The 12,003-nt window shown below is 46.2% G+C and overlaps 1 protein-coding gene across 2 annotated transcripts in view; it reads right to left on the bottom strand.

The window, feature by feature from the left end:
• The window catches only part of atp10a (ATPase phospholipid transporting 10A), a 30,334-nt gene extending 19,190 nt beyond the window's left edge, over positions 1-11,144 (bottom strand). The window contains exons 1-8 of one of the 2 annotated variants that reach the window (XM_035394221.1): positions 10,466-11,144; positions 7,398-7,602; positions 6,857-6,942; positions 3,929-4,035; positions 3,494-3,625; positions 3,055-3,185; positions 1,995-2,247; positions 643-857 (exon numbers count right to left, since the gene is read on the bottom strand). In XM_035394221.1, the coding sequence (XP_035250112.1) occupies positions 643-857; positions 1,995-2,247; positions 3,055-3,185; positions 3,494-3,625; positions 3,929-4,035; positions 6,857-6,942; positions 7,398-7,602; positions 10,466-10,893 (1,557 nt within the window). In that variant the 5' untranslated portion in view covers positions 10,894-11,144. The remainder of the gene's footprint in view (positions 1-642; positions 858-1,994; positions 2,248-3,054; positions 3,186-3,493; positions 3,626-3,928; positions 4,036-6,856; positions 6,943-7,397; positions 7,603-10,465) is intronic. The other variant, XM_035394220.1, reaches the window with a different exon arrangement.
• Between the last annotated feature and the right edge of the window lie 859 nt (positions 11,145-12,003).

Below are 12,003 nucleotides of genomic sequence, written 5' to 3'. Positions count from 1 at the left end.
GGTTCCTGACCATGAGGGGGGTGGGGGTTCCTGACCATGAGGGGGGTGGGGGTTCCTGACCATGAGGGGGGTGGAGGTTACTGACCGTGGGGAGGGGGTTACTGACTGTGAACGGGGCGTGGTTACTCACAGTGGGGGAGAGTTACTGACCACAGGGTAGAGGTAGGGGTACTGACCATGTAGGGAGGGTGGGGGCGACCATGTGGAGAGGGTGGGGGCACTGACCATGCAGGGAGGGTGGGGGTGTGCGTACTGACCACAGGGAGGGCGGTGGAGTACTGACCCTGCAGGGAGGCAGTGTGGGTACTGACCACAGGGAGGGGGGTGGGGTACTGACCCTGCAGAGAGGGGGGTGGGGTACTGACCCTGCAGGGAGGGGGGTGGGGTACTGACCCTGCAGGGAGGGGGGTGGGGTACTGACCCTGCAGGGAGGCGGTGTGGGTACTGACCACAGGGAGGGGGGTGGGGTACTGACCCTGCAGGGAGGGGGTGGGATACTGACCCTGCAGGGAGGGGGTGGGATACTGACCACAGGGAGGGGGGTGGGGTACTGAACCTGCAGGGAGGCGGTGTGGGTACTGACCACAGGGAGGGGGGTGGGGTACTGACCATGGGGCTACTGAAGGCGGTGTGGGTACTGACCATGGGGCTGCTGAAGGCGGTGTGCTTGGACAGGATGCTGGCTCTCTTGGCCTCGGCGCGGCTGCCGGTGCGGCGGTGGGACTTGGTGCTCTGGGAGCGCAGCACCACCCTGGCGCTCTGGTGGCTGGCGGCGCTGTCCCGCCGCGGCAGCGTGCCCGTCGAAAGACCCTCCTCCTCCTCGGAGTCCATCTCCTGGTACGCGGCCAGCCTCCTCGCTAGGGCCACACGTCACAGTCCACACTCACGCACATCCGCACGCGTCCGCATCTACCGCATCCTGCTCTCTGATTGGCTAAGCCGCCCGGTCTGCTCTTACACTCAGGCTCGCTATAGGATAGGCTCAGCTGTTATTGACCGCGATCCAAACACAAACCTGCGCTCTGACTGGCTTATTTGCCAGTCTGTTTGTACACTCACAGTCTTGCTATACCATTGGCTGAGCTGTAATTGACTCCTGCTCAATGATTGGCTTTGGAGTCAAAACCCACCTACCTAAGGCCAAGCTGTGCATGTAGAAAAATAATCAGTTAAAAAATTATCAAAGGCTAATCGGTTGAATCTTTGTCTTGTGACACAAAGATTAATGCAGAAAAGCACCATTGGGTCCGTGGGTAATGGGTGTAAAAATCACTTTCAATAAACATAAAATTTTACACCACATGAAGAACACAGGGACCTTTTTAAAGGGTTTTACACTAAACAGTAAGTTTGGAAGATTGTATTTAATTAAAGCCAGCGTGTTTGTGTGTGTGCACGTGTGCATGCTGTGAGAGCATGTGTGTGTGCCTGTGCATGAGAGCACGTTTGCATACGAGTATGTGTGTGTGTGTGCGTGCGTGCATGTGTGCGTGAGAGAGAGAGCATGTGTGTGTGAAAGCACGTGTGTGCACTGTACATGTATATGTGTGCGTGCGCATGTGCACGTGTGTGCGTGAGGGAGTATGTGTCTGCGCGTATGTGTGTGCGTACATGCACGTGTCTGAGAGTGTGTGTGTACGCGTGCTGTGTGTGCGCGCATGTGAGAGTGCGTACGTGCGTGTGTGCGTGCGTGTGTGTGTGGGAGTGCGTGTGAGTGCGTGCATGTGTGTGTGTGTGTGTGTGTGTGCGCGTGTGTGTGTGTGCGTGTGTGTGTGTGTGTGTGCATGTGTGTGTGTGTGTGTGTGAGTGTGTGTGTGTGTGTGAGTGTGTGTGTGAGTGTGTGTGTGTGTGTGTGTGTGTGTGTGTGTGTGTGTGTGCACTGTGGAACAGCTGTCGGGCAGACACTGAGGGTCTGTGTCGGCCGGCGCGGAGCAGGGTTTGTTTGCTCTGGAATTAGCGGTGGCGTGCGAGGGGCGTGCGAGGGCCCTCCTCACCGTTGGCGTCGTGCGAGTACTCCACCCCCGCCACCGCGCAGCGGCGGAACACCATCTTGTTCTCCGTCAGCGTGCCGGTCTTGTCGGAGAAGACGTACTGCACCTGGCCCAGGTCCTCCGTGATGTTCAGGGCCCGGCACTGCAGGGGCGAGTCCGTCTCCTCGTCGTACAGGTCCGCGTCTTGGTGGATGAAATAGACCTGGCAGATTTTAACGATCTCGATGGAAACGAAGAGGGAGATGGGGATCAGCACCTGACGAGAGAATGGAAGAGGATACAAATCGCCGTGAGGACCAAGCTCTTTGCCCCTACTTTATTTTACCTACTTTTTTGTTTCCTCCACACCATCCTAGCCCAGATAAATATGAATTATCAGGTTAACTCATTAATGCCCAGATCTTTCCCAGAGATTTCTTACATAAGCATCTACAGTCACCCAAAACATATTCACAGATGGAAAAAGAGTGGTAGAGACTTCGGCAACTTTAGTTGCCCACGGGCTTAAATGGGTTAAATCTAATCAACTGAACCAGACAATTGGCTTTCTGTGTCTGGGGTAAAAGTCCAATGGGAAGTCACTTAGTGGTTGACAAAATACAAGCCAAGGTGGAGACAGTCCACAGGTTAAACCTAATCAAGAGTTTATTCCATAGAGAATGGTCCACTAAAAAGATGTCAATAGAGAGAATGTCCATAGGTCATACCTAATCAATTTGGAAAAAAAATACATGTTTTCCACTGACACTATTTAAAGACTGGTGGTCCGCAAATTAGAGAGGTGTAGGGTGCATGGTATGGAACATGATAAAGCCACAGTCAGGACCAGCTTAGGGCCGGGCCAGGGAGCCGAACAAGCAAAGAAAATTTTCAGAAAAACCTGAGAGCCGAAGGATTAATAGCAGCTATTCTGCTGTCTGGAAACCAAACGAGTGAGATGCTTCACAAAAAAAAAGACAGCAGTAAAATTATGAGGGATGGATTCACGCACCGAAAACATTCCACACACCATGTGACTGAGGTGCTGCACGCTCAGTGCGAGGTATCGGGGGGTGTACTGTACCTGGAACACAATAATCATGGTGAGGAAGAGGTAAATTGCTGACAGCGCAGGGGACATCTCGTTTCCCTCTGGGCTGAGCACATCGAAGACGGGCCGCTGGTCGCCGTACTGGAACATCCACAGTCCGTGCCCTGCAGAAACCAGTCCGAGAAATCAGCCTCCGCAAACGGCAGGTCCCGTGACATCACCGAGGCACTCGCTTTCACAGGAAATTGTTTTTGTTTTGATTTTGCTTGAAGGAGAACGTTACATTACATCACAGGCGTTTTGCGGACGCTCTTACCCAGAGCGACTTGCACAACTTTTTTTAAAACGCACACTGACACAGCTACGTGTTTCCCGTTGCGATAATCCTTGTCAGGGTGGAAATGCGCGCGGCGGTGAAAACGATGCGGCGGTGCCGCCGTGTCTCTGGCCGTGCGTGGCGGGGGCGGCGTACCTATGGCTGAGAACAGGCACATTATCAGCAGGATGATGACACACCAGAACACGTCCACGTTCATCTGCCTCTCCAGCTTGCTGCGCTTGTACCGCGGACCGTTGTTGTTCAGCATGGCCTTCGTCTCGTGGCCTGGAAACACAGCAAGCGCAGGGCCGGCTCAGGGAGGGAGGGAGGGAGGGAGGGAGAGAGTGTGTGTGTGTGCGTGTTTGTGTGTGTGTGTGTGTATGTGTGTGTGTGTGTTTGTGTGTGTGCACGTGCACGCGCATGTGTGTGTGTACGTGCATGTGTGTGTTAGTGTGTGTGCATATATGTACGTGTGTGTGTGTGTGCGTGCATGCACGTATGTATGCATGCATGCGTGTGTGTGCGTGCATGTGCGTGTGTGTGTGAGTATGTGTGTCAGGTGCACATGTGTACACATATAACCCCTACCTGCATAGATGACGATCCCCACAGCCTCCTCTGTGTTCCTGACAGTGCAGCCCCTCAGCAGCAGGTTGTCTTTGTACAGACCTTCCCTTCGGCCGGTCCCATGAACTCTGCCAACGGTTAAACACGGTGACCCTATAAACCTGCTGTTAAATTCAATAATAACACACTCATCCATCCGGCATTCACCTGGCAAAACATCCGTTTCTCTAAATGCAGGTCTTACTGAATTGTAAAATGCATGTGATTTTGATCTGAATCACTGAAGCACCTTCCACTCCATAACTTGCCCAGATTACCTGTGAATTCAGATTCCAGTTTACAGTAACGCTTCAGTATTAAAAAGTGGACTTGACGTAACTAATGTATACATGCACCATAATAATTATCCGTATTTGCAGACAACAATGATTAGCAAATAAAAAATAAAAATGAAATAACCAACTTGCAATCTCAAAAAGGAAAATACAAAGTAAACTGAAAAGTCATAAAAACTGAATGTGTGTCCCTTTCAGAGAAACTTGAGGGCCCAAGGTAGAATGATACAGTGAGTATTGGGGGAGGGGTCATGAGTACTGTGATGTCATAAAGAACATTGTATCACTGAGAGAATGCTGGAAGGGGAGCAACACTAATTGTCTACCCAGCAGCTCAGCAAAATTAACTCAACAAATGCATCAGTTAATGCATCAAATAGTGCATTCAAACCATTGCTTTATTGTACACAAGCAGGGGTTTTGAAAAAAAAAATCCTCCTTGGAAATGCACTGATTTTTTTCAGGACACTGAGCCAAGCAAGTTAGAGTGAGCCAGTGTATTTTTCTCGAATGCAGAAAACATGCATTGCTAATTTAATGACACACAGCACGACTAAAGTGTCCTTCTTCATATAGCAGCTGCTAGCGACCAAATTAGCCACGTTTTACAGTGCTTTAAAGTGCAGACAGTTCTGTACACCATTTCTGCATTGCTCTCCACTGGCTTTTAATTAATTTGTTTTTCCCCATGTCTCCATATGACTGAACTTTTCCCATCCCTGCAACAGCCTCTACTTCAGAAGAGCATACTAATGTGCAGATCCTCCACAACACTGCAGCCAGCCACTGCTACTTTCCATTTCTTTTCACACAGTTTTGTGTAGCACCAGCTGGTGTTAGCATGTATGGTGTTCGTATGGCATGGTACAGAATTACTGTATTGCACAGCATTGCTTTGGATAGTTACTTTAAGGCAAACAAACAACTTTAGATGACAGACAGAGCCTTAAAAACAACACACAGCTGGACAAATCCATAAAAGCTTTGATTCCAATTCTGACAGACCACCAGGGAAAAAAGTCAGAAAGCTTTCTGCTTTCCATGTTCACTGCAGAAACGCTGGTTCCGGCATGCGTTGCTAAAAAAAAAAAAAAAAAAAAAAGAGGGATCGCAGTTACATTAAACTGCCCGTAAGATTTTTGCTGATTTCAGGTGTGGCCCTCGGACGCTCGGCGTGTTTTGCCGGAAGCCGCGGCCGAGCCGTGTGCTCTGAAGTAGAACGGAGAGCTCGGTTTCGCGCGTTAGCAACCGACAGGCACATTCCAGCGTTTTCCACGGCGCGCAGCCCTTACGATCGCACAAAGCGATGTGTGCGCAGCTATTTTAATCTTCTGTATTAGAGAACGCATTATTATTGATAAAAATAACGCATTTCTCAGTGCTTGATTAAGCAGGGTCCCGCTTCCCATAGTGAAACACAACACATCCCGAAGCTCTCCGCGTTCATCCACACATAACGCTGTTCTGTAACCTAGCAACAGTGAGCTAGTGTGAGGGACCAACATCTGTGATCCCTATACTCACTGTATAAATATCAGTCATTTAGACTCCCGTTGGCTGACAACCCTACCCTTTCAACCATGGTAAGGGACACACTAGAATGGGTTCATTATATCTGTGCCTCAAGAGAGGTGGATACATTTAAACACAAAATCTGACTTTCAGGCAATCGTCAACACACTCAGGCACATCACTTTTTTTCTTGCCAAGCTAGGTAAGAATGTCAGGTAAATAACCAATAGCAGCTGATTTTATAACGTTTGATTTACAGCATAACTTGTGTCTGGGGGGGGGAAAAAAACAGTATTATGAAAATATTAATTTATACAAGCATATCTGTGTGTTGCATTAAAAAAACAGTGCATATATGAATGGGAAATAAGCTAGATAAGCAAAGGATATTTTTCATAAGATTTCCCTATCAGACTAATCAGCCCGGTCTAAGCACTGCCTGTTTACAGTGACCAATCGGGTCACAGAACTGCCCAACTAAACTAACCAATTAGTTTCCAGCACTATCCAGGCCCAGACTGTCTTACCTTGACCAACCAGGTTTCAGAATTTCCACAGGACCCAGGAAAAGAGACCCAGAGTCTTTAAAACTTCAGCAGAGTTGATGTATTTTCTATTACTAAGTTACCATCTCATCCCCAGGTAAGGTTTACTTGCAAGCCAGTACACTAATAATTATTTTTCCTTCTTACAGGGGTAAATCATCACTTTTTCCCCACAAAGTTACTCTCAGTTAAACATTGCTCCTTTTGTTTGTAAAGAGGGTTTGGTTATACATTATAAATATTTTTTCAGACACATCTCATGAGTTACAAACTCTTTTGATTCCTTTGAGTTGGTGTCGGTTGTGTAGTCACATAGACTTCTTTGTGGAAAAAAGTGATAATTGATCCATTTAAGATTTGAAAAAGAATTATATATGTGTGTTTAAGTGAAATACGTGTGTACTACTAGTGAGGGTGTCAAATGTGATGCAATTACAGTAATTTCCACTCCACTGAAAGCATTTTGTCAGAGTGAACCCCTTTCTTCAAAGTTAAAAACAAAGCACATCCTCTCAAAGCATGTTGATAATTTGCAGATTTTTAAAAATCATACTCACATGTAACCTCGAAACCTGTTCAAGTCATTGTTTGGCTTCTCACACTCAATGATGCTGTTGTATTGAGTGGGGTCAAAATCACCATCCTAAAAAAAAAAAAATAAAAAAAAAAATAAAAAAATTTTATTTAATCAAAACAATAACTTGAGGAGCACACTTGTTAACACATTTTAGACTTTGTGTGAGAACATTTCATGCTGCATTTATATGCAAACATATATAAACATGGAGAAACACACATACATACAAGGGATTTTTTAAAATGTATATTATATATATATACACATGTATGTATATAGTCAAACATACACAGCAGGACATACGAATACATATGAATACGGTATTGCGCCATGAAAAAATACAGCACCTCCGACTGCAAAGATGTAGGTGGAGATATTAATTATTAATTTCTCGCTGCGGGAAACACAAGCCACATAATTGGAAGCTCACACCGGCGTATTGTTAACACCGTAGCCTCAGCGCAGTGTATTGTTAACGCCGCAGCGCTAGCGCAGCGCATTGTTAACACCCGAGCCTGTACCTGGTCAATGAAGCTGCGCACCACCTGTCTCTGCTTCAGGTTGGTCTCGCCGTCCAGCGTGGCCGTCTCGATGTGGCACAGGTGATCCGGGTCGCTGGAGCTCAGCAGCAGCACGTCCGCGGGGAGGATCTCGTTGCACCGCAGCCGGATGAAGTCGCCGACGTGCACCTCCTTCCAGTACCGCTCCACGTAGCGCCTCTCTCTCCTGCAAGGCACACATTCCTGAGTACCACACACGCCCTGGGAACCGCCGCTGTGTCACCGTGGGCCGCCCTGACGGGCCGAATTAGGGGACACACTCCGCTCATCCCTCATAGAAGTCGCCGACGTGCACCTCTTTCCAGTACCTCTCCACGTAGCGCCTCTCTCTCCTGCAAGGCGGGCGACCGACCACACGTTTCTGAGTACCACACACGCCTGGGAACTGCTGCGGTGTCACCGTGGGCCGCCCTGACGGGCCGAATTAGGGGACGCGCTCATCTCATCTGTCGGCACGGTGGTGCACTGGGTAGCACTGTCGGCTAATTGGAGACTCTAAATTGCCCATAGCGATGAGTGTGTGAGTGAATGGTGTGTGTGCGCCCTGCGATAGATTGGCGGCCTGTCCAGGGTGTATTCCTGCCTCTCGCCCAATGCACTCTGGGATAGGCTCCAGCATCCTCCCGTGACCCTGCTCAGGATAAGCAGCTATAGATAATGGATGGATGGACTCATCTTATTCCTCATAGAAGGACAAACACCCAGCATAGGGCCAGTCCCTCTGCCATTACAAGCTGGCTAGCCAAAAAACAGACCTTGTCAGGAAGCTAGGCCGCTAGTGGTGGTGCTGCTACAACGAACTGCGCAATTTATTATAGCTAGTTGGCTTGCTATCTAGCCCTTTGAAGACTAGGTTATTCTTCATGTTTTCTCTGAAAGTTCTAAATCAGTGTTCTGGAACCCCATTGCTTAGTTACAATTAGGAGTACCCCTGAAAGGCCTTATAGGTAGAAATTTAGATACAAATATAAATATCAGTTGCATTACTAATTTCCGATATCCAGGTATTTTGAATCCCAGTCCTAACACTAATGTAATGAGCTGGGACTTTCTGGGGGACTGAAAGGCTGACTTTACACATTTGTGAATCTAACCATGGACTCTTGCTCCACAGTGCAGCTATGGTGGGAGTGCGGTGGAACATCCCGCTACAATGCCCTTCCTTCCTCTTCCTCACCATCACAACATACACACACTGAAAATTGAAGAGGTGCAAGTCGAATCAAATTAAATAACCCGTGGACAGCACATATTGAGCAGAACTTAAAGTAAACTGCCAAATCCCCCCCCCCCCCCCCCCCCCCATATCAAAGGCAAACAAGCCAGGAATGCAGCTTTTAACAGAACTTCTGGAAGTGCATGTCCCTGGAATTTTATATGTGATATGGAATGAGAATCTGCGTTTCATCATAATTGTTGGCATGGCGAGGGCTGGTTGTTGAGCGCAAGGTGCTCAGGGTGCTGCCAATCCCCCCGCTGTGCCAGCATCCATCACCATACAACACACGTTTTGTGTCTCTTTAATAAAAACGGATCCATTCAGAGATACCAGGAGGCTCAGAAAGGGACTACGATACCATTTTAAACAGAAAACTTTAGGGGAACTCTAAGGGGTTTCCTTCTGTAAGGTACTGTTCTCGGTCACTAAGCAGCGAGACTTCCATTTTTTCACACGGCTAGCCTCCAGACAGAACATTTGGTCCTTTGTCACAGTTTTTGAGGTTCATGGCCATTTTCTTCCCCACGCAAAACAAAAAGTGAAACCAGCAGACAGCCCACTTGGGAGATCTGTACACTGGGCGGAGAAGGCTAGAAGAGCTGATATCCCATAGTATTATGGGATATCAGCAGCGAGGCAGCTAGTCTAAAATACTGTACAGTTACTGCCTTCAAGAAACCAGCTGAATATATGTACAAAAGACACAATATACCAGACACTAAAAACACAATATACTGAAACTGAACATAATTATACAGATTTTCTCACAAAGAAAACTCAAACATTGTATCAGACACCAGCAATTATTTAAACATGAAAACGAAGCCCATTCAGGGCCTACAGCGTATCTTCATGCAATTCCAGAACAATCAACCTGTTCTGGAACATACACTTGCCATTGGACTGGATTAGATGGATTTTATTGACCAATGCTGCATCTTTAAAATACAGCAAATACATTTTAAAGCCATGAATAGTATAATGAGAAAGTCTGCACATGAATATTGCTTTAATAATATGACCCTGGGTAGTCTACACCGGTTCAACTTTACCTATGATATTCCGGACTGATTGGTCAAATTTTACAGATGTAACCGAGAAGGTTACATCTATAAAGCATCGCCCATGAGCCTGAGTCCAATCCGATTTAGGACCTTTGGGCAGATCACTGCTGCACCTAGCCAGTGGATTGCAGAATGGAAAACTGTAGAATACCCCCCCAATAAAAAAAATAAAAATAAAAATAAGTAAATAAATAAATCCTTGATTTGTTTATACCGACATGACAACAACAACACAGCAAAGTGTGAATAGCGAGCAGGACTGAGCCGGAGGCCTGAAACGGAGCAGCAACGAAACCAGTCCAAAGGGGAGTGTGTTCACGATTACTTTTCCCGAAGAACATGTGGACCTATGTCAGGAATTCAAATGTTGACCTATGTCAGGAATTAAGTTTGAGATCTATGGGAAGCGTTCAGTTGAAGCGGCCACTGAAAATGTGTTATGCGGAACATAACTTTGTTTTACATTTAAAATAGTGATGGAAAGCGGACTGATGAACCGCGCACGGACGTTGCACCGCTCTTGCAACTACCTGATAACATTTTATTACGTCAAAATTATTACGGTGCATTATACAAGACAAGCTAGTTGCAACTGCAACAAGTTCTCAAACCAGCAGAAAGTAACAGAACAAGCGTTAACTGCAAAGAAACAAAAGTTCACCAAGTCGGCTCGACCAACAACTGGACGAAAGCCATTTCCCCTCCATACAAGTATTGTAACACATAATAAGCACCTGGAACCTTACCTGCAGAAGACGAGACAGTCCATGTGATTTATTTCTTTATCCGAACGGTGCCTTCTATAATCTTCCCATAGGTCCTTTATTGCAGTAACTGACAATATAAAAACCACCGGAGCCAGGGCTAGCTCGGGCTGAAAAGCATTAACAACGGGAACAAAGTTTAATAAAGCGATGAAAACAAAATACACGTTGGCAAATCGATGGAACTGCTCGAAAAGATTCTTTGGCAGAAAGGAGAGCAGGGTATACTTCGTCGTTTTAATCTTATTGTTTGCGTAATGTCTGTTTGGGTTGTCGTGTCCTTTGGCATGGTCATATAATAAATTTGAATGCACAGTTCTGGTTTTATTTTCTTTCCTGTTTTTCTTTTTGGTCCTCTTCTTTACTTTAGAACACTCGACCGCTCCGGGCTCTCTAAACTCTCGCGCCATACTTTAGTTGACACAAACTACCCAAACTTTCCTTTTTCCTTCTTTCCGCTTTTCACAAGAGAAAAAATACTACGTTATCATGCTGTTTGTTGTCGGCTACGACGAAAATACTTGTTTTCTTAAACCAACCACTCATTTTTTCACTCGTCTCCTCGATTTTCCGCAGTTTTCTCTCATTAGCATTGGAACGTTTCAGTGCATCCCGTTTTTTTTCATATGCAGCTGGAGATGGCTTGAAACAGATCCTCGTCATTTCTGACGAAATCTGACCCGTAGGCCCCGCCCCCAACATAAAGTCTCTTTCTTTCGTAGCCTTACTGCCACGCGTTATCTTGGTTCCATGGCCCTCCCAGCGGCTCTATCCGCGCGCAGACCCGAACACGCACAGCAGTTTTGTGACTTTCGACAGAAAACTGTTAACGACAAACCAGAAGCATTTTCCCCCAAAAAACAGCGAATAAGGATTTGTGAGAGTGAGTTCTTAAGATCCAGACCAGAGTGTCTGTAGCAGACTATGTCTACATGCCAATGAATAGGGGATTCTTAACACACAACCCAGCGGAAAATGTTTTGAAAGCCGGCGGCTCAGGGGCTAAACTGTACTTTTAAGTTCAGATACATCTTGATGGACAATGTACAGTCCTTTGACAGCATATCACTAATGCGGAGTCAAATACATTTCTCCAAATAATTAATTTCTGTAACGCTTATTACAGCAGTTAATTGCAGTATTTTACCTTCAAAGGCTTTGGTACAAATTCTAGGAACACACAAATACATCCAGAATAAGGACCAACAACCATTTAGATAAATCTGTGTGTGGTAGGGCATTTAAATATTGACAATATAGTTTTCTATGAGTAAATAAATGTTTGATTTCAAGTGCATATCGAAATAAGGAGCTTTATAGATACAGCACAATCATGATAGAGTCTATAAATCCTATTAAAAGAATGAACTTTTAAATCACAGCATAAGTTGTTTTATGCACTTTGACAGAAAATGCAATGTAGCACACGTGACTAAACTATTAATGGAAAAACTAAACAGTTTTTTTTTTTGTTCTTGAGAATTCCTTTTTTGGGAGCTACAAAGTGTATGGCATGACTC

This window comes from Anguilla anguilla, chromosome 15 (genome assembly GCF_013347855.1).
Source record: "Anguilla anguilla isolate fAngAng1 chromosome 15, fAngAng1.pri, whole genome shotgun sequence".
Classification (NCBI taxonomy): Eukaryota; Metazoa; Chordata; class Actinopteri; order Anguilliformes; family Anguillidae; genus Anguilla; species Anguilla anguilla.
Note: the sequence above shows the minus strand (reverse complement) of the source record. Positions and strands in the feature narration are given on the sequence as shown.